The 27612-nt window shown below is 36.4% G+C and overlaps 1 protein-coding gene across 1 annotated transcript in view; it reads left to right on the plus strand.

The window, feature by feature from the left end:
- The window catches only part of CAMK4 (calcium/calmodulin dependent protein kinase IV), a 198875-nt gene that overhangs the window by 86083 nt on the left and 85180 nt on the right, over nucleotides 1-27612 (plus strand). The window contains exons 2-4 of the mRNA XM_090279021.1: nucleotides 5057-5135; nucleotides 23368-23430; nucleotides 25365-25447. Of these exons, the coding sequence (XP_090135147.1) occupies nucleotides 5057-5135; nucleotides 23368-23430; nucleotides 25365-25447 (225 nt within the window). The remainder of the gene's footprint in view (nucleotides 1-5056; nucleotides 5136-23367; nucleotides 23431-25364; nucleotides 25448-27612) is intronic.

Genomic DNA, 27612 nt, shown 5'->3' on the forward strand with positions numbered 1-27612 from the left:
CTGCTCTCTCTGAGTCTGTCCGTATTTTTCCTATAAGTTCAATTTGTTCATTAGATTCCACATATGAGTGAAATCATAAGGTATTTGTCTCTCTAACTAACTTACTTCACTTAGCATAATGTTCTCCAGATCTATCTATACTGTCGCAAAGGGTAAAATGTTCTTCCATTGCGTAAATGTCCCATAGTTGTTTTACTCATACTGATGGATACTTGGGCTTCTTCCATATCTTGTTGACTGTAAACAATATAGCAATAAACAGGGGTGCTTATGTTCTTTCAAATTAATATTTTGAATTTCTTCAGATATATTTGCAGAAGTGGAATTGCTGAGCAAAAAGCAGATCCATTTTTAATTTTTTAAAGGTTTTAATTTTCATTTACCCCATGACTAATGATATGGAGCATCTTTCCTTGTGCTTATTTTCCATTCATGTATTTTCTTTGGTGAAGTATATGTTTAAATCTTTCACCCATTAAAAATTTTATTTTTCTTTTACTTATTTATTTTTAAGAATTTTTAAGATTTTATTTATTTATTTTTAGAGAGAGGGGAAGGGTGAGAGTAAGAGAGAGAGAGAAACATCGATATGTGGTTGCCTCTCACACACCCCCAACTGGGGACCTGGCCTGCAACCCAGACAAGTGCCCTGACTGGGAATCAAACCAGTGACCCTTTGGTTTGCATACTGGTGCTCAATCCTCTTAGCAACACCATCCAGGGCTTTTGCCCATTTTTTAAATGCATTATTTGTTTCTTTGTTATTGGCTTCAAGGTTTTTTTATAATTCTAAATACAAGTCCTTTATGAGGTATGTGATTTGAATACATTTTCTTCTTGTCTGTGACTTTCAAAAGAATATTCTTAATTTAAATGAAATTCAATTTATTTGTTCTTTTATTCACTGTGCTTTTGGTTTTGTATATAGGAAATCACTGCCTAAATGAAGGTTACAAAATTTCCTCCTATGTTTTTAAAAAATGTTTTAGAGTTCTAGGTTTTCCATTTGTATTTATCATCTATTTTATGTAATTTTTTGCATAGTGTGAAGTGTATTTAAAGATTTTAGGGTTGCTTTTTGTTTTTCTTATGCATAGATATTTAGTTGTTCCAGCACAATTTACAGTTAAAAGGACTATCCTTTCTCCACTGAGTTGCCTTTTTACCTTGTCAGAAACCAGTTGGCCATATATGTGTAAGATGATTTCTGGATTTCTTTTTGTTTTTGTCATTCATTTGTTTCAATGTTTATTTTTTTCTTCAGTCCCACTCTCTTGATTACTGTAGCTTTATAGCAAATATGGAAATCAAGTATGTGATTCCTATAACTTTGAATAGAATGTATATTCTGCTGTTTTTATGTGGACTTTTCTCAAATTCTCAATTAGGTTAATTTAATAGAAAGTGCTGTTCATGTGTTCTATATTCTTAGTGAAAATTTTTCCACTTTTTAAAATAAACTGTCAACAGGGTGTCTTCAAGTCTCCAACTATATTTGTGGATTTGTCCATTTCTCCTTTCGAGTCCATCAGTTTTTGCTTCATGTATTTTGAAGTGCTATTGTTATATGCACACACAATTATATTTGTTATGTCATTTTGGGGAATTGACCCCTTCATAATTAAGTAATGTCTCTCTTTATCCTTGTTCTGAAGTTTAGGTAATATTAATATAGCTATTCCTGTTTTCTTTTGATTAGTGTTTGCATAGTATCTTTTTCCTAGCATTTCATTTTTAATCTATTATGCCTTTATATATAAAATGGGTTCCAGTATATAGTTTGTTTTTGATTTTTCAATCCAATCTAATCATCTTTATTTTTAATTGATAAGCTTATAGTTTTTTTTTCAGATTTAATGTGTTTTATTGATTAAAATATTACATTTGTGCCAATTTCCCTTCCCTCTGCTCCCCTCCACCCGGTGGCCCCCCTCCCTCCAGTTGTCCCCCCCTTTTAGATTATGTCCATTACTTGTGCATACAGTTCCTCCCAACCTCTCTCCGTCTATTCCATTCCCTCCTACCATGATCCCCAATTCCTATATCATCTCCCTCCCTCTCCCCACTCCCCCTCCCTGTTGACCTCCCCCCAATATGCTTCCCGTACCCACAGTTCCTTTTCCACTCTCGTTGCCTGTTTAGTTTGCCTTTGTTTCATCTCCCTAGCTTCTGTTTTTTAAACCAGTCCCTTTAACATCTCATATAACAGTGGTTTGGATCTAATGAACTCTTTCAGTTTTATTTTGTCCTGGAAACACTTTCTCTGTCCTTCTATTCTGAATGACAATTTCGCTGGATAGAGTATTTGTGGTTGTAGGTTTTGGATTTTCATTACTTTGAATATTTCTTGCCAGTCCCTTCTTGCCTGTAGGGTCTCCCTTGAGAAGTCAGCTGATAGTCTAATTGGGACCCCTTTGTACATAATTCTTTTCTTCTCTCTTGCTGCTTTTAAGATTCTCTCTTTATCTTTAATTTTTGACATTTTGATTATAATGTGTCTTGGAGTGGTTCTCCCTGGGTCCAGTCTCTTGGGAACTCTCCTTGCTTCCTGGACCTGCAAGTCTATTCCCTTCCCCAAGTCTGGGAAGTTCTCCTTTATTATATTTTCACTCAATTTTTCAAGTTCTAGTTCATCTTCCTCACTCTCTGGCAAACCAATGATTCTTATGTTGGGCCTTTTATAGCTGTCCCAGAGGTTTCTGATCCTCTGATTGTTGCTTCCCGTTTCCTCTCTCTGCATTGGTTGACTGCTTGTTCCTTCTCCATATTCCAGTTTGTTGAAATGAACTCTGGATTTTTTTTCCTCACCATCTGTCTCGTATGCGGTTTTGTTCCTTTCGTTATGAATGTTTTTCGCTTCTTTCTTATCTTTTTCCTGCTCTTTTGTGAATTCTGTAAGCCACCTGATAACAATGGCCCAGAACTGAGCCTCTGACAGGTTTCTTATCTGTTCATCTGTCAGGTTCTCTATCTGCTGCCTGGTGAGTTGTGTCACCGGGATTTCTATAGTTGTCTGCCTCATTTTGACAGATGCGTTTTGTTTTCTTGGGCCAGCTGTAGGGAGCAGTGCCTGTGTACGCGTCACAAGTCAGCGACCGGCGCCTGTCTGCGACCTATTTCGCAGCCCTGTGGTGCTTTCTTTGGGGGCGGGGGTCCAAGATGGATTCACACAGTTATTCAGCTAGGAGACCGGGATCCGTCCTCCCGCCCCCCTGGGCCTCACTGTTCAAGGCGATGCGGTGGCTGCTTTCCCCAGCGCTGGGGTCGCGCACTGCCAGGGGCTTTACTGCCGCAGGGATTTTTCGCTGCCGCTGTCCCAGGTGCGACCGCAAACAGCACTGCCCTCTTTAACTCTTACCTGCCCAAATGGCACTGCTGGTTTATAACTTCATATGTTGGGCTTCCGTGTAGTTTTATTTTCTGGAATTTCTAGTTATCCTTTGTTTTGAAGTAGTTGTATTCCTCTCTAGTTGTAGAGGGAGACCTAGCGTGTCCGTCTAAGCCTCCATCTTGGCCGGAAGTCCTACTTAGTGTATTTATTAATATGATTGGATGAAAATCCAACATATATTGTTACATGTTTTATTTTTAATCTCTTAATTTGTTTTTCTCTCATTGCATTTCATTTTTTATTTTTTATTTTAACTACATTCCTGATTTATTATTAATTAAAAAATAATTTCATTTATTGCTCTAGGTCAAAGAATATACATCTTTAACCAATCGGCCTACTTTTAAATACTATCATACTACTTAACACATAGTATAAGGGCTAACTAGTGTTTTCCCTATCCCCCCCCATTCTTTATTCTACAGTTATCATATATTTTACCATTACATATTCTACAAACACAATGCATTGTTATTATTTTGGCTTTAGATAGTTGTCTTTTAGAGCAATTAAAAATTAATAAAGATGAATTATGTATTTACCTCCATTTATTCCATTTCTAGAATACTTTATTTCTTTATGTATATTTTACATCCTACCAAAGTTTTTAAAAATATTTTGAAATTTTAAAATCTATTAGCATTTATAACATCAGTGGCTGACTCCTCCTGGCTGTGTTAAAGATGTGTTGTGCGTAGGTATCAGGGAATATGTTCAGCTTATATTATTCTTTTGTGCTTAAAATTTCAAAACCATGGACTGAATATATCATAAGAAGTCCTTTGGCTTAATCTTCAAAGTCTCAGATTTATTTCAACTGATCTTATTTTAAGATTTATCTCAAGTTCTTCTTCTGAAGTTGAGACTTAAGCCTGTTGGTCTGTGAGTCTCTCTTTGTGTCTTGTTATCTTGCCTTGTGTGTGAAGAGGGAGGATCAGGACCACACTGTCCTGCTTTTTAATATTCTCCTTTTAGTAACTTTGTACATGCATGAAGCTAAGCATTGAGTCACTTTTTACCATTCTCCTTTACAGGTTAAAAACCCTTCTGTGCTTCAAACTTTTTATAGAGAAATAGATATACTTTTCACCCATGTATCTTTAGCCATTTTTATCGTATTTTCTCCTGAACATTTTACATAATTCTTTTTGTTAAGACATGTGAAATAAGTGCTAGCAGCATTCACCAAGATGAAGGACTCAGAATCTCTATGGGGCCAACATTGGCTCTGAGAGAATGCCAGGACATCAAATGGGGTAAATTCTCAAGGGTTCCCAGCTCCCTTGCCAAGTAGTGGAAGCTTTCTTGACCCTTAGAGCTGAGTGATAAACTTAAACCCTCTCACTGAAGTGATTGTGCCTTATTTTACTCCAAACACATGCTTTTAGGAAAGCTCAGGGATTCTGAAGTTAGGTGGATGTGCTCCACAGGCTAGGCTCACCTGAGGGCCTGGATTATTCCAGAGGCAGTGACAGCCACAGCCGTAAGTATGTTGTCACTTGCATCAGAATGGGGCAAAGGAAGAGAGCCGCAGACTGAGAAACCTGGGATTTTTCTGAGCAAACTATATTCACTTGCCAGTTATGAGGATACTTATTCTTAAAGTCTCCCCTTTATTTCATGTCCAGAGCATAACATTTTCTTTTTGTCTTTTTCCCCCTCAAGGGGTGCTACATCCATTGTGTACAGATGCAAACAGAAGGGGACTCAGAAGCCTTATGCTCTCAAAGTGTTAAAGAAAACAGTAAGTTTTTAAATTATATATAATTGCATCTCTAAGGGATCTATTACCTGGAGAGACCAGAAGCCCTGATTCAAAGGACGAAGGAGGCAGAGAGCCACTATGTGCAATAAACTCATTTGAATCTTGATGATGAGAGTACAACCAGATGGGTTCTTTGTTGTCTGGTGGAAACTGTGTGACTCTGAAAGCAACTGGATTGGATGTGGTCATGGGTAGGAGAAGTGTGGAAAGGAGAAACATTTAGAGCTGGCAGGTGAACCCTGCTTTGTATATTAGTTATTATTTTAGACATATGTACATGCCTTGATTTCCAAATGCTGGATTTACTTCAGTAAAGTACAACTGGACAAATGCTAATGTTTCTGGGACTGACCTGGCTCATCCAGGAAGTTTATATTTGACCAATAAGGAACAATTTTGTTTTGGGTTGCTTCTTTTTGCTCTATACTTGTAGGAGAGCTGAGGAGGCAAAGGTGACTTAGGCTCATCTCCAATGAGTAAGAAATGCAGCAGGTGAAAGCACAAAATACAAATGCCAGTGGGATGTAATACTTTCTGTGCCCCACAGGGCATTTGTCATTATAATACCCTAACTTGCATTTTCTATCCTTAGGCAGTTTCTCATTATAAAGCCACAAAAACACAACATATTCTATTATTGCCCATTCTTCCTCTCTCAAATTGTATGTGAACAAATATGTGAAATAGATATACTTCTGGAAACCCAGTTATAAAGTATGATGAGACATTTCATAAATTTTAAAGTCAAATATTACCTCCTTCAGGCCAATTGACTTTTTGTTCTTCTAAAGGTAGCTTAATATCACCAGCTCTTTATGCATTATCTGGCGCAGGGAAATTTTAGAAACTCCTTTAATAAAGAAGAGAATAACAGCACAGGGTTTTCAATCAAGTAGAAATAGAAAGACATTGGGAAACAATGTTAGAATTTAAAGCCATAGGAAACAATGACAGTTTAATTGAAATAGGTAATAATTTAAATGGCAATTGCTACTAATCAACCCTGTAATCTGGATTTCCTGTTCGATGTAGGCAATGATTTAAGTTGAGAATATAGAGGAATCTTTTGATTAGTAAGGTTTGGAATTTTCTCTTAAAGCAATTTCTTATATTCATAAAATTTATTTGCATTGAGGATTATTAAAAACTTTATGAAATAGAATTTTCTGCTAAATACCTCCTTTTTTATGGAAGTAAACTGATATACTTTAGCAAGAATCACATGAGACATTTTTAGGCTTGGTTGTATCCTTTCCTGCTAGCTAAAATGTTGTCAGTAAAATTTGTGAAGGGTTGTTTTTTTCTTCCTATTTGAAGGAAATTTAAAAGGGAGTAGATATATGCAAGTATAGGAAAATAAACACTCTGAATGCTCAGAGTCCTGAAAGATGAAGAGCTGTCTTAGCAAGTGCTGATTAAAGTCAAAAATCTTTGGATGAGTTGGAGTAAGAGATAGGTGAAGATATTTGGTGGGTTCATGACTCATACTCATTGGAAAATAAAGCTTTGGTTTGCCCTCACTGTATTCTCTTCTCCCTCTGTTGTGGAAACATCTTTCTGAGAAGACAGGCAGGAAGAGAATGGGGATGGGAACCGAGAGTCAGATGCAGCTGCAGAGTGGTGCTATTAAGGCAGATGTTGTCAAACACAGTTACTACTGTGCCAAATGGAATGAGAGAAAATCCCCTGGAGAAACCTCAGCTTTGAACATGAATTACATAGAATCCTCAGCATTGGCTCCTAGAATAAACCATGCTTAGAGATGTGTAAATGAAAGAAGTAGCAGGCAAAACCTCAAAGAGCAATTGCCCCCAGGTTTAATTCCATATAGGTCCTGGAGACAGAAACTTCCTTCTCTAAGTGAAATGAATGAAGCTGAACAATCTATTTATAGAAGGAAAGCGATGCTAGGAAAACGAAGTATCTTCCCAGTGAATTCAGTCAAGGATCTGCTCTTGAGGAGAAAAGGAGGTTCCAGAAAACTTGAATTATTTGGGTAATCTATTTATATTGAGCCATATAAAATTACCTTTATTAAATCATTTTTTTCCTAAAAAAATGACACATTTTGTGGCTCATTGTAATAGATAAATATTGTTCAATTTAAAAACTTTGTGATCATTATACTATTTCACAGGATAGTTCGTTAGGTCCTCATTTTATGACTAAATCTAAACATAAGAGGTTTGAAAGATGGTTTATCTGTCTATCTACCTATCAATCACCCATCTGTGAGAGTTTCCTAGAGCTGCTATAATAAACTACCACAGACTGGCTTAAAACAACAGAAATTTATTCTTCTATAGTTCCAAAGGCTATAAGTCTGAAATGAAGGTGTCAGGATGGGTGATTTCTTGCAAGGGCTCTGAGGGAGGATCTGTTCCATGCCACCCCACTTGCTTCCGGTGACAGCCAGTAATTGCTTGGTGTCCCTTGTTGATGCATCACTCCACTTGCTACCTCCCTTGTTACATGGCCATCTTCCCCCTGCATGTCTGCTTGTCATCTTTTCTCTGTGCATGTCTGTGTCCAAATTTCCTTCTTCTTATAAGAACACTAGTCCTATTAGTTTAAGGGCCTAACCTACTCCAGTATGATCTTGTCTTAAATTGACTATATATATTTACAACAATCCAATTTCAAAATAAGATCACATTCTGAAGTACTGTGGATTAGAACCTCAATAAATCTTTCCTGGAAGGACATAATTCCACCCATAATACTATCTATAACAATTCAAATAAAGGTTTCCTGTCTCTTTTATATTTAATTATTTGATAACAATAATCCCATTTCCCAGGATTTATTTAAATACTTATTCAGCACAGTTAACCCAAATTTTATTTTATGGTAGTGTTAAGTATTCTTCTCGTAGTTTAGTATTTTAGGAACAATTCAGTTTACATTGGCAATAAGAGACTTATTTCCCCATAAAGCACCCTGATCATCATTGAGAATCCATTAGGAACTCCTATGTCTGAGTAATAGAGAAATACTCTAATTTGTCTGTTTACCATAGGGAGATAGACTAAAGCCCTAGCATTTATGGTAAAATCCATATTCCACTGTTGGTCAGGTACAGAGCAGAGTTAACACTAATAATGAACATGAATTGTCATGTTCTGACAATTGGGTATTTTAGCTAATAAAATATCCCTGTGGGAAATTAACATGTAATTGTAATACAAGTATTTTTATTACTATATATTTTATAAATGGATATAATACCATATACTTTTTTTTTAAGATTTTATTTATTTGTTTTTAGAGAGGGTGGAAGGGAGGGAGAGAGAGAGGGAGAGAAACATTGATGTGAGAAAACACTGATCGGCTGCCTCTCATATGCATCCCAACCAGGGACCAAACCTGCAACCCAAGCATGTGCCCTGACCAGGAATCAAACCAGTGACCTTTTGCTTTGTGGGACAATGCCCAACTAACTGAGCCACACTGGTCAGGGCAATACCATATTCTTTACTTATAAAACTATAATTCAGATAATTAGAATACATTAAAAACATATCAATCAAAAGAGAGAAGAGTATATGTGTATGTGTGTGTGTGTTTGCATGCAACAAAGAAAGAGACAGAGTACAGGGTGAGGGGGGAGAAAGAAAAAGAACAAAAATAGGAAAAAAACCAACAATTAATTGACTTTAGGACAGTATACTAGTGTCCATGATGGTATGTTAACATTTCAGTATATATGAAAATTCTCATAACACAAAGTTGGGGGAAAGACATAAGCATTGAGATTAGAGGCAGATTCAATGGTGGGCACACCGGGCGCGCGCCCTGGGCCCGGACTTATGAAGTGTCCTGCAAAACCCCAACTTTACACTTTTTTCTAATGACACCAAGTTTGGTTTCATTACTATGCTGCATAAAATATGGTTAACATGTATTTTTATTTTCCCTGCCTCTGTCTTTTTTTTTAAGGGTCCCAATATTTTCTTCTGCTCCCAGGGCCTCAACTGGCCTTATCGCCTCTGATTGAGAATCTATTCCTTATAACTTAACATTACTTTTGGCCATTTAGAAAGAATTTCAAGATCATGCAGTTTCTAAATGTTATAAGTATTGGTGATTCTCTATTATAGATATATTTTAGTGCCAGAAAATAGAAAATGACAGTGAAACCAACTTTTTACTGTACTGAAAAAAAAAACTGAATGTTTCCAGAAACAATATCCATTTGTCTGACTGCATCGTTAATGAAGATGAGGCTTTGGGTAGTAAGAGTAAACAAGAGAGAAATTGAATTGAAGGGCTATTTTAGTTTTTATTTATAAATTTTTTCCACTTTGTATTAGTGAGTCTTTTTTTTTACTTTATTTTTTTATTTTTTTATTCTATTAACAGTTGTCTTAACTTTTTTCCCTTTTGCCCCCCTCCACCGAGCCTAGCCCTCTCTCCCACAGTCAAATCCCTTTCCATTGTTCATGTCTGTGAGCCATTCATACATGTTATTTGACTAATACCTTCTCCTTCCTTCCACCATTTCCCCCCTTCCTCCTATAGCTAGCTATCAGTCTGTTCCACATATTAGTGATTCTTGTACTGAAGAAGTCAAATCACTAAGAGTTGCCTGCATATACTCTCCTCTTGGGAAAAGGTGGTCTATTTTGTAGCTTTTTATTCTGAAACTGTTACACAGGCAGTCCCATTTATCCCTAAATACCTCATTACTTTGTACATAAGCACTAATTGGTTTGCCGGCATAGTGAAGCTTTTGCTATGAACTTTGAAAAACAGGGATCAAGTGTGAAGGAAAGAAGGCTATTTTTTTCCTTTATGCATGAGCTCTTTGTCATCTCCATTTGATGTGATATTTAAAAGAAATTGAATTAGAGTAGAAACATTTACTAAGCTTCTTCCTCAGCTTAATGACTTTGGCCCACTAAAGGATTCTAACAGACACAGATAGTAGGACAAGCAGTGATTTACAAGATGAAACCTTTTTACTGATGTTACATGACTGAATAGGCTGATCTTAAAACTGCACAAAAGGGAAAAAAAGTATCAAAATTTGAACAGATTAAGCAGATGGAAGTTTCAACCTGGACTGAATTTCACTGAGTTAAAATGGAATCACAACTTTTGAAGACTGACATGGTGATAATGGATTCCCTATTTCAGGAACAATTGATGTAATTTACCTTCTTCCTTAGGAGTTCATACCTCAGGGTGTATTTAAGTAATCACACACTTTGGTTCTATCAATAAAACTCTTTTTCAAGAATTGATTAAGATATAAGAAAGTTATGCTCCTCAATAACTTATAATGTCCTGGAATTTTGGAGACAAATATTTGAATTCTAAAATTCAGATGAAATTTCTAGCTATATGGCTCAAGTCTTGGAAAAGGTTGCATACAGCTTACTGCAAAATCCCTGACCTTTCATGAAATAAATACTCAACATTGAGTCTAAGAATTCATCTCAGTGTATAAATTAAGAGCCAATCTCAGTATGTAAATTGAACATGTATTGGTAGTCTGACTTTCCTACGAATAGCTGCGCAGTTGTAGGGTGAGACCATGGGCTCTGGAGCCAGACACATTGAATTCTGGATCACTTCTGCCAGTTATTGCCTGTGTGAGTTTATAACAAATTATGTGCATCTATCAATCTCACTTACTTCATCTGTATAGTGGGTTTAAGAACATCTAGCTCAGGCAGTTCTAGCAAATATAAAATTGAGGTAATATATGTAAACTATTTCTCATCACCCAGGAAGCATGTAATAAATGATGAATATTATTCTTATTACTAATTGTAATGGTCCACACAGCTATTTTATATAATGTTTTATATTATATTATAATAATAATATAATATTTATATTAAAATATTTAAATTACAAATATTTTATATTATAATATTTTATATTATAATAGAGAAATTCTAATGCTCTCATTAGCTTGATTTAAAACTGCAGCTAGCAGCACCAGACATATTGTGGATTTCTGAATGAGTAAAATTAATTATATTGTTTTTGGAGTACCTTTATAATTTCTGCTAAAAATGGGATATATTTAACCATTGCATCAATAAATATAATGTGGGACTATAAATATTTATGATCACATGACTTGCTACTTAAATCTTGGATGCTTGTAATTCCTAGATTTGGAACATTTTCAACTGTATGGCTCTTTTGGTGCTCACCATTGGAGTAGGGTGGCTAGATCACAGTGTGAAAGCTGCTCCAGGCCTGAATTTTGTTGTATTTCATATATTGTAATATAAATTTACCTATAAATTTCTGGAAATATTTTTGAATTATTGAATGAGCAATCACCTAGTAAATGCCCATAATTTTTATGACATTTTTCACAGGTGCTAGTTTGACCTTTTATGCTCTTCTCAATTAGTTAAAGAACCACACACATTATGACTTGCTAATCATTCTATGAGTTAGTTTTTAACTTCTAGTCATTTTCCTTATACTCTTACGAGTTAACATATGAGTATATATAACTATGATGTTGCAGGAGAATTTTAAAAATTGCTCTAGATTAAATTACAGAATGTACACAAGCTTCTTCCCAAATTCTTGGAAGGTGAATCTCCAGGACATTTCTATTTGATGAGATTTTCAGGTTCCTCAATTCTAAAATAGAAATAATACTAGTTATACAACTAAGTAAACTGAGGATTACCTCCTTTTTTTCCTTTTTATCTAACCTGTGAGAATATAGAAAACTAACCATGGACCGTTCATTTTCCAGTTGCTATGATGTATGTAACAGAGATGGCTGTGTCAATTTGGGTTAAAGATCTGCCTCTATAGAACATTGTTGTAGCCACTTTTGACCATTAATGAGTATGCTCTAGAAGTGTAGGCAAGGTCACCTTTGGTGAGTGACTAAGAAGAGGATGATAAATCACTAGCCGAAATAGACTTTTTGGGTCCAATTGAGGTCTCAGAGCACATTAAGGAAAGTAGTTTGCAGATAACAAGCCACATCAAGTGAAGCAAAACTTCTCCAAGCATTCTGTCAGTTGGAACCTATTGATTTTCATAGGGACTATTAAGCCAGGTTTCCTAGAATAGGAACAGGGATATATCTATTTAGTTTGTGACAATTATATGTCTACAAGAGAAAAAACGGTGTAGAATGTTAACATCTTGGCCCAATTGGTATGCTTCACCATTCAGAGAGCTGCTTGGAAGTCTGAACATTCTTGTAGAGAATCAGTTGTTGCTGTTTGATCTGTTTTCTTTTTTGACAGAAATACTACTCAAATCTGACATAGTTCAGCTTGCTTATCTATCATGTCATTATATTAAATTCTCATAAGTATTTTGTTATATTTTTTAAATAAACACCATAATTCAGAGGCAAGCTGAAGCAAGAGGTGGAGGTAGGGAAGGATAGAGAGAGAAAATGGGAGAGAGAATGAATGAGAATACAGGCATATGCCTGTGTTTTGTTGCCCAAAACAAAACACACTTTGCAGTTGCACCATCCACAGAAGTTATACATTTAACCCTCTAGTGCGTTTATAAGTAGTGGGTGATTGGAGCTAAAGTGATCTTTGTCTTTTATATAGAATCCATGGATCAGTAAAAGGAGATTTATAACTAGCCAAAAACAAAGGAAATCTTAGAAGGATAGCTTATGTCACCGTACCCTAGTAAAAGAAAAAGACTAGAAATTTCTCAGAGAGCTGAGTGAGAATGGCCTTGAACTAAAGGAGAAGTGCTGGGCAGCCCAAAGGCTGAGAGCAGCCCAAGGTCAGAAGATCAGAGCTGGGGACTGGTACCCAGTGGACCACAACCAGAAGAGCTGAGAGAGCCAGAGGCACACAGCCTGTCAGCCTCACAGCAAACTTAGGACTCATATTTTAACAAGAAGGACAAAAGCTGTAGTCTTAGTGTTAACAGGGAAAACATTCTTAATCAATCTTTATTTTTACATTTCTTTATGATATGAAGTTGAATGGTGAATCCATCCATCTGAAGTAAGAACAGAGAAGAGAAACAAGGCTTTGAAAAGGTCTAGTCATGAAACTCCAAAAGAGAGAAAGCAAATGACTATCTGGAGAAGATATTAATTAAAAGAGATCCAAATAATTTTCAATTTTGAATTAGGTTTCAACTCTTTTTTTAAGTAAACACTTGAATTACCATATTCCACTTCAGTAGTTTCAAAAGTAAAGGAGCATAATGCTAATAAGAATGGAACCAGACCCAAGGGTAGGTAAGACAATGACTATGTCCAGCTTGAAGCAGCTAGAGGAGCATGAGACCTTTGCCCATTGACCTTTATAAGATGATAAAGGGTCTTAAGTCTGAAAGGGAGGATTGTTACAGGGCAGGGGTCCCCACCCCCAAAAAATAAATAAAGTAAAAAGAATTCAAAATGTAAAAGAAAAAAAATGGAACCCATATTTAATTATCAAATACTATGTGGTAGCCTCTGTTGCATATTAATGCAAAGTGCCCTGTGGGAGTGTATTCCTGATAAGAGTTATACAGAAGTGACATGTCCAAAGTACACAATAGTATATAGAACTTGAACCCAGGGCTTTTTTATCTTAGAAAAAAACATGTAAGAAGCCAAAGCTTCTAAAGGTGTCCAGGTTTTCCCCTATTCAAAGCTACCCTTAGTAAGAGACTCAACCCTAGATATAATTGATGAGGCTTAAGATGCTAATGTTTCAGGAGCATTTTTTGTATTTGTTAATTTACAAATTACAAAGTCATAAACTTCTTGAATATCTAATTACTCAGTTTTGTAACCAATAGATAACCACTTAGTTTTAAGACCAAAGAGGTATCTCAGTGTCTCTGAGCGTATACATTGTTCTGCCCCTCACTTCAGATGGTTTAGGAATTGTGCAACTAATTGCTGTTCAGTGAAAGAAATAAAAAATTCTTCTTTTGAATCGGTGTTTTGGGATTCTTAGGATATAGTCCCAGAAATAGAATTGCTGACACAAAAAGAAGTTCTTTTTTAATTTTTTGAGGAAAATCCATAGTGTTTTCTACAGTGGCTGCACCAGTCTGCATTCCTATGTTCATAGCAACGTTATTTACAATAGCCAAGGGCTGGAAACAGCCTAAGCGCCCATCAGTAAATAAATGGATAAAAACGCTGTGATACATTTACACAATGGAATATTCTGCAGCATTAAAATGAAGGAACCCTTACCTTTTATGGCAGCATGGATGGACCTGGATACTATTATGCTAAGTGAAATAACCCAGTCAGTAAAAGATAAATACAGTATGATCTTAACTATATGTGGAATTTAATGAACAAAATAAACTAATGAGTAAAATAAAATCAGAGGCATAGAAACAAGGAACAGATTGACAGCTGTAAGAGGAAAAGGGGGAAATGGGGACTGGTTGAAAGAAGGTGAAGGGATTAGTCAAAGAACATATACACATGACCCATGGATGTGGACAATGGTGTGAAGATTGACTGTGGGAGTGGGGATGTTGGGTGGAGGGGAGCAAAAGGGGAAAAATTGGGACAACTGTAATAGCATGAACAAAATATTTTTTAAAAAGAAAAAATATATAAAATTAAAAATAAATTTTCTTGTTTTCATTCCTTCTTGATTATTTAGAAAACATTTTGAAAATACTGTCTTAACTATGTAAAAATTACTAAAGGCACTGAAAAGAAATGGTGCTATTTGTCACAGTTTTATTTAACCTGAATGTCTGCAGGACATGGCTGATACCCAGGTCTGTAGAAGCTCAGGTATGACCTGGGTGGTCAACAGCAATTAATAAATGTAAGAAATGGTCTTATAACTTCCCTGAAGCATAACCCAGTCTTCAAAAAAGGTGGAGGAAGGTGTTTAAATTTAAATGCCAACAGGCATCAACTCCCTCTTTGATTACTACAAAGCAAGAAGATTACATTGGATAGAGTTTAAAATTTTGATGCAGTTGTCTTCTACTTTTGGAAAAAAATAAAAATAAAATCAAGTTTCATGTTTATTAGACATTGTTTTTCTCTAGAGCTAGAATGATCTCATGAATCCCAATACTTCTAGATTTAGTTTATTTTAATCGCAATAGGTTTTTTGGGAAGAATTAGAAAATTTCAAATAGACCAGAAAATGTTACCTTACTTTTACAAATTATATCAGAATAGGCACTAACGTGACTGAACATCTACCATGTGCAGGGAGATTTCTCATATATTCTGATTTAATCCTAACAACAATAATACTGTGGGGTAGCAATCATTATTTCCATTTTATGCATGATGAAATTGAAATAATTCTCAGAAAAAAATAAGTGACTTGATACAGGATGCTAAATGACAGAGCCAGGACTCAAACTGAATTTTTGAAAATAATGTACAATCAAGGGTGTTTATTACAGAATAATTTATATTAGTAACAAATTGTAAAAAATCATGAGTGTCTCACCAGAGGATAGCCACCAATGATACCAGGCCACAAGGAAGCTGTTTTACATTCTGTTTATGAACAATAAGTATCCTTAAGATTTTAGGGTATCTTTAGTGAACATTGTAAGAAACAAAATTCTGTTTCAGTATTAAAAATATGTTAATAAATATGCCCAATTTAAAAAACTGAAAGCAAATAAAACACAATGCCACTGATAAGTGTGTTATAATGGTGGATATAGTCCTCACTCTCACTTTTTATATTTTATATTTTTAAGAAAGGTGTGACTATGATACTTTTATAAAAATATTACTTTTCTTCCAAAGTATATTTTATAAAAAGTGTTTATTTTCCTCAAGCTTTGGCAACATGAGCATGACAAAAGAATTTAAGAGACTTCTTTTATATTCATTTTTTATCACAGGATATCAAAAAAATTTTTTTTTTCAAGAATCACCTCATTGGGGAATATAGAGTAGGGACCCAGCATAGCTTTTCTCTTGAATTGTCCCCCTAGCAATGAATTCACGATTGCAACCTTGGAATCCTCTGCTGACTAAGGGTCTCACAGCACCTTCTTTGGGAATGCATAGTACACTCCGGTTCTCACTGATATCATTGTTTAATGTTCATCATTTCATTCTCATTTTATCTCTTCTGCAGTTGTGTTTGATATAAAACTTGATTATACAAGTTAAAGGCAAGGTGTGGTCTCTTAAGCAAAATAGGACTCTTTTGGCCACTGTGAAAGCTCTACAGTGTATGATGGGGAGTGGAGCAGACATGTAATCAGCACCTGCTGCAGTGGAGCTTTTATTAATTACATTTCTTGGAACATTCTTCATTTATCTTAGGAGGATGCAATATTAAATAAGTGGTGCAGTAACACTTTGTGGCACAGTTTAGAAATCAGAAGCCATGATCTGTGCAGGCTCTAAAAGATCTGGGTATTTAGCTCGTCCTGTGAGACAGGCATTCTCCACTCCCCTGGCATGGATAACATGACAAAAAATGTCACATAGATCTGAATGACAGAAGGAAAACTGACCAACCAAATTCTAGTCTCATCTAACCAAAGCTGTTAAACCAGGGATTTTTTTCTTTGAACTACCAACCTTTTGTATTCAAACATTAGCTCCAACTCTCATTCATTCATTCATTCATTCAGCAGATTACTGTTTACCAGGTGTTGGTATATAATGCTGGGGATACTGCTGTGCACAAAAATGGACAAAACCCTAGCCATCATAGAGTTTATGTTCTGGTGGAGAAATCAAATAATCAACAAGTGATTAAATGATAACATAGATGTTTCTAAATGATTCATGGTGTGTGTCTGTGTATATGTGTAGGTAGCTGCTTTTGATGGTGTGACCAGGGAAGGCCTCTAGTTACTCTCTGAGTGAAGTGAGGTCTAGTGGAAGAGAAGGTAGCAAGGTAGCAAAGGCCTTGGAGCCAGGTCTGGGGGTTGAATCACCTGTCAGATCAAAAGGGTGAAGCCAAACCACCATGAGGTTTATGGCCCATGGTAAAGAGTTTGTGTTTATTCTAAGTACAGTGGGATGACAGCAATAGAATTCAAGTTGGAGAGTGACATGATCTGATTCACAGTTTAAAGATATCACCCTGACTGCTGTATGCAGACAGAACGATTAGAAAGGGTAAGAATCAAAACAGGAAGATTAGTTCAGAAGCCTGTAAAGTAGTGGAAACATCAGACCAGAATGATGACATAGAATAATCCATTTTGTTTTAAGAAGGGAGTGATCAAATATCATGTTAAATGTTGCTGACAGGATATGATGCAATCAGAAAAATAGCTAGTAGTTTGGTTCCAGGTGGCTCTTCCAAGGAGGCCGCTAGTTTCTTCTGTAAGAGCCATTTTGGATGAATCCTTGCATGAGGCCAGACTGGATCACATGGACAAATAATGGGCAGGAAAGGAAGTAGAGAAAGAACATGGAGGTAACTCTAGAAAGATTTTCTAGGAAGAGAAGCAGAGATTTGCTTTAGAAACAGGAAGAGGAGTGAGGGACTAAGGAATGAGATCTTTTTTAAGTATAAGAGATTTTAAATCAGGGTGAAAAATTTTTTTAAATAATTGTTGTTAAATTATTTTTACAGTTGTCTCAGTTTTCCCCCCTTTGCCCTCCTCTGCCCATTCTTAATCCCAGGGAGAGATACAGAGATGAAAGAACAGGTGTGTAAAGATATAAAGTCTTTTCTACTTTATATAGCACACTCTCCTCCCTTGTTCTCTCCTTCTGTTAAGCCAAACCTGTTTCTAGTGAGTCTGGCATTAGCCAACTCTTTTGCATAAACTTTGTCCAGCATGTTATCCCTTCCAGGAATATTTTAAGCCTGTTTTGTTCACTGTAAAATACAAGACTGTTCCTTGTGACAGAATTTCAGCCATCTGCCAGCAGGTAGGCTTATATTTTCAAATCTAAGGACAAAGGAGCAGAGTCCTTACCCCATTCAGTGTGGTTCTTCATGACCCAGCTTCTGGTCATGAGAAGCCTCTGTCCTCATCTACTACTTTCCTCCTTTGTCACTTTGCTCTGGCTAAACTGGCTTTCTTGCTTTCACTCAACTGTGTCAAACCCTCCTCATAGTTGACAACATTTGCTTCTCTGTCAGGAGCACTCTACCCTCAGATCCAAGTGGCTGTGTCTCGTTCCTTCACCAGCAAGACCTTTCTGACTCTCCATCTCAAATAGCACCCTCACCATCCTGTCTTCCTTACCATGAGTTTTTTTTTCCTTCTTCTTCTTCTTTAGTACTTATCAACTCTGGACCTTTATTTATTTGTTCATTTTCTGTCTTCACTAGAACATAAGCTTCTTGGAGCATACATTTTTAAGGAAATTTATCTATTTTGTTCACTGTTGTATCCTCATGCCCAGAATAGCATCTTTAAATAATGGATACTTAAAAAGTCTGTGAAATAAACAGATGAAGCTAATTTGATACAAATTGTATATAGATTGGTAGATTGGGTGGTGAAAAGATTATGTTCTCTTTGAATTGTTTATACCTTCTCAGTGACTTAGAAGCATGTCTGTGATAGGAGAGTGAAAGAAAAAGATAATATTGGAGGTTTGGGGGAGAAAGTGAAAAATGTTCTATTACAGAGAGAGCTGGAGATCTGTGGTCATAAATAAAAAATGGGACCAATCAATATGATTGTGTATTTTCTTCCAACCACTTCAGTTCAGACACAGGCATAGAATAAGAGAAGAGTGGAATTAACCACATTAAGGGTTATTTTCCCCCTGACAAATAGAACAGAAAGGAAAGAGCAAAGAAATTGGGGGAATGTGGAGATCATTGCTTATATTAATAAGCCATGGAATTTAAGCTAAGTAAGAGCTAAAAATATAGGAGGTAGAAAGCAGAGAGTGTGATGTTGGAAATCAATGTTTTGAAGTGGTACAATTAATGATAATGATAAAGCCTGGGATGTGACCATGGGAATGGGTGACTAAGGAGGAGTGGAAGAAGAGATTGTTGGAATTGAGGAAATGGTTAAAAAAAGAACCCTGAAAGACAGGGGTATAGAATGGATCTTCTACAGGGAAGTTAAAGTTGTTAAAATGATAGGATCAGTGGCTGAGATAAGTTCCTAAATATGCTAAAATTTTTAGTACTGAGTGAGTGATAGGAGATGAGAAGATGACTATAAGAAGTTGAAGGATGTATTGGTTGATGGTTCAAAGCAGCCATAATTTTGGAGAGACAAGGGAGGAGAAATGGTTTGAACCCAGCAATGAAGAGCTAGGACACTTCCCTCCAGGCCCTGTGGCATGTTGCCCACTGAGAGAGACTAAGACAAGTTACCACTCTGAGAAGTCTGTGAAAAACATAGTGGTGAGATGCTCACCTTTCTGTTAGTTCGAGTAGACATGAGAATAATCAAACTTGGCTAAAATTCTGTCGTCATTGGAGACACTGGCCTCATGTAGAAAATGCTAAATATTTTTTATGTGTCCCTCTTTTGATATTTGCATGTTATAACAGATTTTTGCATGTTGGAAGTTTTTAACTTTCAAATCCTTGTAGGCTAAAACAATCATTCTTCAATTTAACAAAGACCCAGTTGTCAAGTCTTTTCACCAAGCATGTTAGTGACACGTACTTGTTGATATACCAGAAAACAGGATGCTAAATTAAGCAGAAGCTCTACAGAAGAAAATGCTTGTGAAAATTTAAAGACATTTGTCTATTTATTTATCCATTAATGATTTATATATTTTGCATTTTTCTGAAAAATATTTGAGAAGCACAATTCTATACTTTGCAGCATGCTCTCTGGTCATTATGAAAACTAAAAACGAACCTAAGAAGCTAGAGAAAGAACAGAGGAACAAATCAAGACTTACAGTCTCAAAGCCTGCAGAGAAAATGAGATGAGGCCAAGCATTTTCATGGAAATACTGATGTATCTGACTGAATCACAGAAACAGAACAGTCATCTCTACTCATACAGGTCACCCCAACTTGCCAGGAGTATTTGAAGTTCCAGAGTCAGATCTAGGCCGCAGCTAAGAGAGCCAAGTGGCTCAAGTCTGACAGAAAGTTGCTGTTAGAGCCCCTCTTCGTTTTCTCCAGCTCATTCACCACCTGTCTCCAACCATTGTTCTCACAGTGGAGAAACGGGTTTTTCTTTTCTTTCCTGAAGTTCTCATTACTTTCTTCTCTACATATTTTTCAATCTTTCTTCCTTTCTTTTTCTCAACCTTCTCAGCCTCAACACAAAAATATGCATGTTTTTTAATTTTGGAAATTGTAGCTACTTGGGATTCTGAGAATCCCTTTTAAAGTCTAAAGGTTTGAGAACCAATACTCCAGAAAATTTAACAGCACATACACTTTTTTACAGGCATGAGAAACCAGCAAGTCCATGGAGACAACCTTGAGGTTAGATATGTACATCTGGATGAGAGTATCTTTCTTTTCTTCCCCTTTAAAAATATGAGAATGAAGAATATAGGTGTGGAGCTTCCAGTGGCCATGTTTTGTGGCATTTGGAGAGGTGGGGGGAGTGGGAAAGAGAGAGAGACACAGAGAGACAGAGAAAACACGACAGGGTTTGAATTAGAACCCCTAGATTTAGCTATGTTTGAAGATAGATTCACTATGACTTTCCCAGTTATATGTACCAAAAAACTACCTTTTTAGCTTTAGCAAATTTGAGCTGGGTGTTATTTATGACTAAAACTGTTTTGATTAATATGTGGTTTGAATTGTGCTATAGTTTAGTGTCTGGGACAGACTGGTGAATCAGTTTCCCGAGTTCTTGAGTCATAGAGCATTGTGTGTATCTTTCTTTATTCCTTCACTGTGAAAGTCCCAGAGCCTATCGATTCAACGTACAGTCACTTGGTTACTTCTTACTAACTTGTTTTATTTGTTCACAGTGAATCTCTCTTGTGTAACTTCTTCACACCGGTTTTTAGGTATTAAATGTACAGATCATATCTTTATTCACTCTTCTTAGTCCAAATTTATAATTGTTGCTGCATTTTTATGTGGGATATTTATGAATATTCTCAGAGGTATGCTGAACTGCACAGACTGGCACTTATGCCCAGTAGAAAATACTTTGCTTTACATTGTGAATTAATTTTAATAATTTAAATTTTCTTTGGCAAAAATATGTTAAAACACCCTGAACCTTCTAATCGACCATAGGAATTATCAAAACTTTTATTATAATTTAAGAAGCCTTAGTATGACCATAGGGCTATTTAGTGTTTTATTATGTACAGGGATGAAACAAGAGACTCTTGAAAAATCTCTTATTGGAGTGAGGATTCTTTAATAATTTCTTATACAGTATTCTTTCACTTATCGCAGGTATTATGTTCTAGACCACCCCACGAAGTAGAAACCTTACATTTATTCTATACTCTTAAACCTATGTAACTTTAACAACATACATATATAGTACCGCAAAATCCTGCAATATAGCAAAAATCCGCTATAAATAATTAAATATAATATTTTTAAAAATTCTGCGATACAGTGAGGCCACGATAAGTGAACCGCGATATAGAGAGGGACTACTAGTAAATATTTTTTTCTTCTCATAGACACTAAAGGCATTTATAAAAGATGATCACTCTCTTTAGGTAAGGCACTCTAGGCTCTGGCAAAATTGTATTTGCTATAAAAAATATATAATTCTTCCTGGCATGGCTCAGTGGGTTGGGCATCATCCTACAAACCAAAAGGTCACTGGTTCAATTCCCAGTTGGGGCACATTGCCTGGGTTGCAGGCCGGGTCCCTGGTTGGGGGCAACTGATTGATATTTCCCTCACACATCGATGTTTCTCTCCCACTCTTTCTCCTTGCTTCCCCTCTCTCTAAAAGTAAATAAATAAAATCTTTTATACCCCCCCCACACATATGTTGCAACCAAGCAAAAGAACATATAAAGTTTATAAAATTCCCTTGAATGGTCTTTCTTTATTTTCAAAGAATATATCCTTGTTGGTTAATGTTTTTATTAGAGAATAAAAGTTAAATGAATGAATGTCCATCATTATCTTGAAAGTATGTTTGGTTATTACCTTGAATCATGATTGGAATTTTTCTCAGGCCTGCCTTTGGTTCCTTAGGGGATATAACTTAAATGTTAGAATTCATTCTACATTTGAAGCCATCTGTCTTGGCTAAGCCCATGGAGCTTGGCTGTGAATTGCACATAGACCCTTACATGTTCATTTCTATAGCCATGTGAGCTCTGCCAGTAAAAGGGCTCTGGACAGCTTAGATGGCAGAGACCACAGTAAGAGTTCAGGTATCATCTATACATTGCTTTGGTGGATTTTCTTTCTAGTATATGACTTTTAGGATCTAAAACTTTAATTCACTATGATTAAAAGAATTAATCATTGGCCTAGAAAAGGGAAGCTCTCCTAATTTTTGAAAATCCTAAAGAAATGGCTACTATTTTAAACATAGAGATCAAGTGGCAAACCAGCTAGGGTTCCTAATGGCAAGCAACAGAAAATTAACTCTGGATAACTTAGGTAGGAAAGGAAATTTAGTGGTTCATATAATTAAAAAGTTCAAAGGTCAAACTAGCTTATGCATGACTGAATCCAGTGGATTATATTATGTCACCAGTACGCATTCTTCACATCTCAGAATTTTTTTTTTTTCTGTTTTGGCTTTGTTTTCAGTTAGGTGGTTTCCTTATGGTATCAAAATTGGTTACTGGTGGTGGCATATGCTATCCTTTTTCTGATCTCACAATTTCAGAGAAAAAGGAAATACCTATTTCTTGACTATTTGAGCAAAATATCTACGGAGGACCCTCACTGGGATGACTTGGGTCTGGTGGATATCCCTGACCCAATCGCTATGGCCAAGGAACAGAGTCCTCTGATTGATTAGGCTGGGTTATGTGCCCAGGCCTGTGTGAGAAAGGCAGGTGAAATGACTGACAACTCCAATGGGTTGGGGATAGGGATTCATAAAAGAAAGGAAGAGAAGGAGGAGGAATAAGTTGAGATGAACTTGTGCCTTAGTGGTGATAACAATGACTTTTGATAAGAAAAGGGCCATGTAAGTAGTCTGACAAGTTGGGACCTGTATTTGTAATTAGTTTGACTTTGTGCATGAAGCAGAGCGGAAAGACGTGGGGAAAAACAAGGGGGGTGGGGGAATGAAGAAGACACAAGGAACAAGCTTACAAGAGCCTCTGCCAATTACCTGATTCATGCAGGTGGTTATTGCTGTTTCTTATTCTTTGAGATAATGAAGATGTTTCTAAGGTGGGAATTCTTTCAGTTTTTCTCTTTCATTTGCCTTTTAGGTGGACAAAAAAATCGTAAGAACCGAGATAGGAGTTCTTCTTCGCCTCTCACATCCAAACATTGTAAGTGGTTTTTAACTACTACTTCAAATAATCTCCAAAGTTATAGAATGGGCTTTTGTTTGTTTGTTTTTCTTTTTGTTTTTTTACTGTCCATGCTGATAATGAGAGAGGGGTTCTTCTACCACCAGGAAGCAGCCACAGTCACCAGGCTCCTGTCCTCACCTGGTCACATTTTTCAATTCTTCAGCTGAATAAATCTTCAATATAGTACCTTTTGAAAGAGTTTTAAAAGTGGACAGATCAGCAATATATACCTTCTTTATTTTCATGCATAAAGGGATAGCTAAAATTCAGATCGCTTTGTTTCACTCTACTAAAACACTGGCTTTTTCCTTCTGCTGGAAAAGCCTCTGAAGAAAATGCATTGCTTTCCAAAGTCATTTCAGTCTCCTCTGAGAGAGTATCTGCTTCAGAAACAATGTGAAGTTTCAAATAAATGATGTCCTTCAATGGGGAAAATAAAATGTCTTCAGAAGCTCTGCTCTAGGCTATGTCCAGACAAAGGCACTGAGGGGGGAAGGTCTGGCGCAAGCTTTCTGGAGCCAGTGAAGTGAAAAGAATGGGCTATCACTTGATCTTATGAATTGAGCCAACTACTTAAAGAACACATTTTACTCATTTCTCTGAGAGAGTTGTGTCCAGGAGGGTGACCTGCAATGATTAGGCTCAAGGCAGAGTGCTTAAACTTTGGAGTTAGCAATGCATTTAGCTATAAATAACAGAATACTTGAATGTAGAGGTCTCAACAAATATTTTTCTTAGTTTGTTAGAAATCAGAAGGCAGGCAGACACTAGCATTGGTTCAGCTCCATGGTGACATCATCCAGAACCCAGTTGCAAGCTGGTTCTGCCTTTCTTGATGTTCACTGTCACCCTCATGCCTTTCCCTCGTGGTCCTAAGTGGCTGCTCCACACCCACCACAAACTTCAGGCCTATATTCAAGATAGAAAGAAGCAGAAAGACCCCATAAGCAGAGTCTGATGAGTAAAAGTTTTTTCAGAATTTCCAGATGCAGCAGAATTCTCTTCAGATTTTATTGCTCAGAGCTGGTCACAAGAGCAAGCTGAACTTCACAGAGACTGGGAAAATGGGAAACAGGGTTGTCATGAGTGGCTCACACCAATTATGATCCATAATTTGAGGCTAGTCACCTTTGTTCCCAAAAATATTCAGAATTCAGCTTGCAATGAAGTAGGGGCAGATGGCTTGGGGTAAGCAATGAATAAAATCTGCCACATACAATCATAACCTTTGCATTGTCCATCATTTTTCTTTCAAAGAGAAGTCAATGTAGAATTTTCCTCAAATGTAGATCAGTCCTGTAACTAGATTCTCAGAAGTATTGAGGAAATTATCCAAAATTGGATGGCTTATCTGAATGGGATGAAAACTCTATTATGTCAATCAAGTCATTGCCACTATTTGCTTTTCTGAGGATCCCTTCAACCACCAGTAACCTCTCAGCAGCTGAGGGACATATTTTCCATAAAGACATACTTTAACCTGGTCCTGTTTCATCTCAGATCCCAATTCCAAGTTCCTCCCGGGAGAAAGAGGCATTTACATTTTCATCAACCATAATGCTTTTAAATGGTTTAGGAACTTTTGTTTGTTTGCTTTTGTTTTTAAATTCTGCAGCAATTCAGAAATCAGAATATTTTGATAAAAATTAGAAAATGTTTCTAAGGCAGGTACCTTTCAAATATCAGAAGGAAAAAAATATAAAAACTCAACAGAACCCTTGAAGAAATGAGGTAACTGACAAAAATAGCCAGAGTGACAAGTGAGTCCCTGATACTTGCAGAAGGACCCTTTGTTGACAATGATCCACCATACTGTGATTGCAGAGTTTTGGTTTTGCCATAGCTTTAGTTATTTCTTAGAAAGGTGAAAGTAAGGAATTTTTGATTTTTCTTTTAATATCTTTCTCCAGATAAAACTTAAAGAGATATTTGAAACCCCTACAGAAATCAGTCTGGTCCTAGAACTCGTCACAGGAGGAGAGCTGTTTGACAGGTAAGTTGGTCCTTGAAATCCAACCACAGAAAGTCTTTGCTTCCAGTCACCAAAAAACAATCAAAGGGAAATTTCTCCTGAAATTTTTCATAATGACACATCATACCTGTTAATACATTCTACTAAAATAAATCTTAAGTGGAGTGTAGAATGGAAGGAGACTGATAGCTGATAAGATGTGAGTGGACAAAAAGTTGGGATGCTTAGTGAGCAAAAAGGGAAACACTACATCTATTTACTTTTGCAAAAATTATTTCCCCGATTAAAAAAAAAGAATTCCTAAAGTTGTACTAAGTCTAAACAGTAAGATTTATAAAAATATTTTGTTAGAAAGCATTGGATGAAAATTATAGAAAGTTAAATATGTTGCAATAGTAATCCCTGTTAAGATCCAAACACACTTAAAAATCAATGCTCTTCAAATGGTTATTTTGAAGCCTACTTTATCTCTGAGACTGTGTAAACAGCTCCAAGTTGCAGAGAAAAGCATGTTCGGCTCTATTCAGTAATAACCAATTTGAGTTGTCTGTTCATGTGTTCATCACTGGAGGTAGAGGATTGAGGATGGCGTGAGTGTGCCTAGGAAACTTGAGTGTAATATTGGAAAACTGCATAAGAGATACAAGTTTTAAGTCTCCATAGTTTTCTCACCTTCCTTGTCTTCTCAGGAGAATTCCCTGTTTACCCTGATGATCCTTTGGGACCCCTTTGCTGTGTTCATTGGGGTAATTAAAAAAAATAATAAAATTGTAAGAAGTCAAAGGACTAGATAAGCATATATTAGAAACAGTAAGCAGCTATGCACAGATGTAAAGGTCTCGTTAGTTTAAAAAAAATAGGTTAAGAAAGATGTGGACTGCAGACAGAATAGAGATTGAGGGAACTGCTGATATATCCTAACTTCCTGGAGCACAGTAAATTCTCAGTAAATATTTGCTGACTGACTGAATGAATGAATGAATGAATGAATGAGCAACCACTAAGATGAGTAGACTCAGACAAGGAAGACATATAAGGGTGATAGTTTTAGAATGTGTTGGGAAAGGAGCACGTCTCCCCTTCATTCCCACCCCAACTCCACCCAGTTAAATTCGCTACCTCTTCAAGAGCTTCAAAAAGTATTTATATTGGTTTTCAAAGGTTCTGTTTTTAATGTTACCCAGTGCAGATTTGGAGCTTCAGGTAAGAAGGAGCAAAATGGTAGAGCTTGATTGGAGCTACATATGTATCTTCAACAGTATATTCATTCACTGCAAATAAATGAATCAACTGAGGGAAGTGGGCATCAGTTTTTTAAAGTATACACACACTTCTTGTGGCAATCAGCTGATAATATACTCAAGGTTCCAGATGATAACGTAAGGGACAAATAACTAACCTAGAGTGATTTGCTTAACTTCTCTGAACCTCAGAACAAATTTAAAGCTCTATGATGCTAAGGAAACTGAGACACTCTTATCTACTTTATCTCTGATCTGAGACAGTCTGATCACTCTGATTATATAAGGATAGTCTTGTTCTAAAACCGTCATGTTCCCATGCTTAATGAAGACCCTTCTGGACTAGTTTATTTGAATGTTGCCAAAATTTGCCAATAGTGGCTCCTTTTCAACACCTCTTAGCTGATTCTTTCATGAACATATTCCTTCTTTAGGTACATTTAGAGCCAATTTTGTAGTTAGATCCTGCTGGCTTTGTAGCCATGAAGTCTCTCAAAGGAGAACTTATGTATTTCTCTGCTAACTACAGTCTATCAGAGCAAAATCTCATGTTTTTCCATTGTAAGTAATTGTAGGACCAGGATGTCACACTGAAGCTATTATCTACCAATAGCACTTGCTATGTAACTATCTACCTCTATTTGTTCAAAGTATTTTAGGATTAGGCCTCTCTTTCCTTTCCTTTTTCCCAATCTTTCCTTCATGAAAGAATTTTGGGTTTCTCATATTGCAGCTAGTTGATTTTGATGGGATAGTTAATCCAGGTTTAGGCAAAAATGAAAAACTAAATGCTGTTGATAAATTTCATCTACAGAGAAAATGGATGAGATATTTGGAATTAACAGAATATATCTAAAGAATGGCAGGCAGCCAGTAAAGCACTCAACCACTCTGTAAACTTAGTGATTTTAGACAAGAGACTGTTTTTCCCTGTGAATGTTGTCA

The sequence above is a fragment of the Furipterus horrens genome, unplaced genomic scaffold (assembly GCF_987537825.1).
Source record: "Furipterus horrens unplaced genomic scaffold, mFurHor1.1.pri manual_scaffold_5, whole genome shotgun sequence".
Lineage (NCBI taxonomy): Eukaryota > Metazoa > Chordata > Mammalia > Chiroptera > Furipteridae > Furipterus > Furipterus horrens.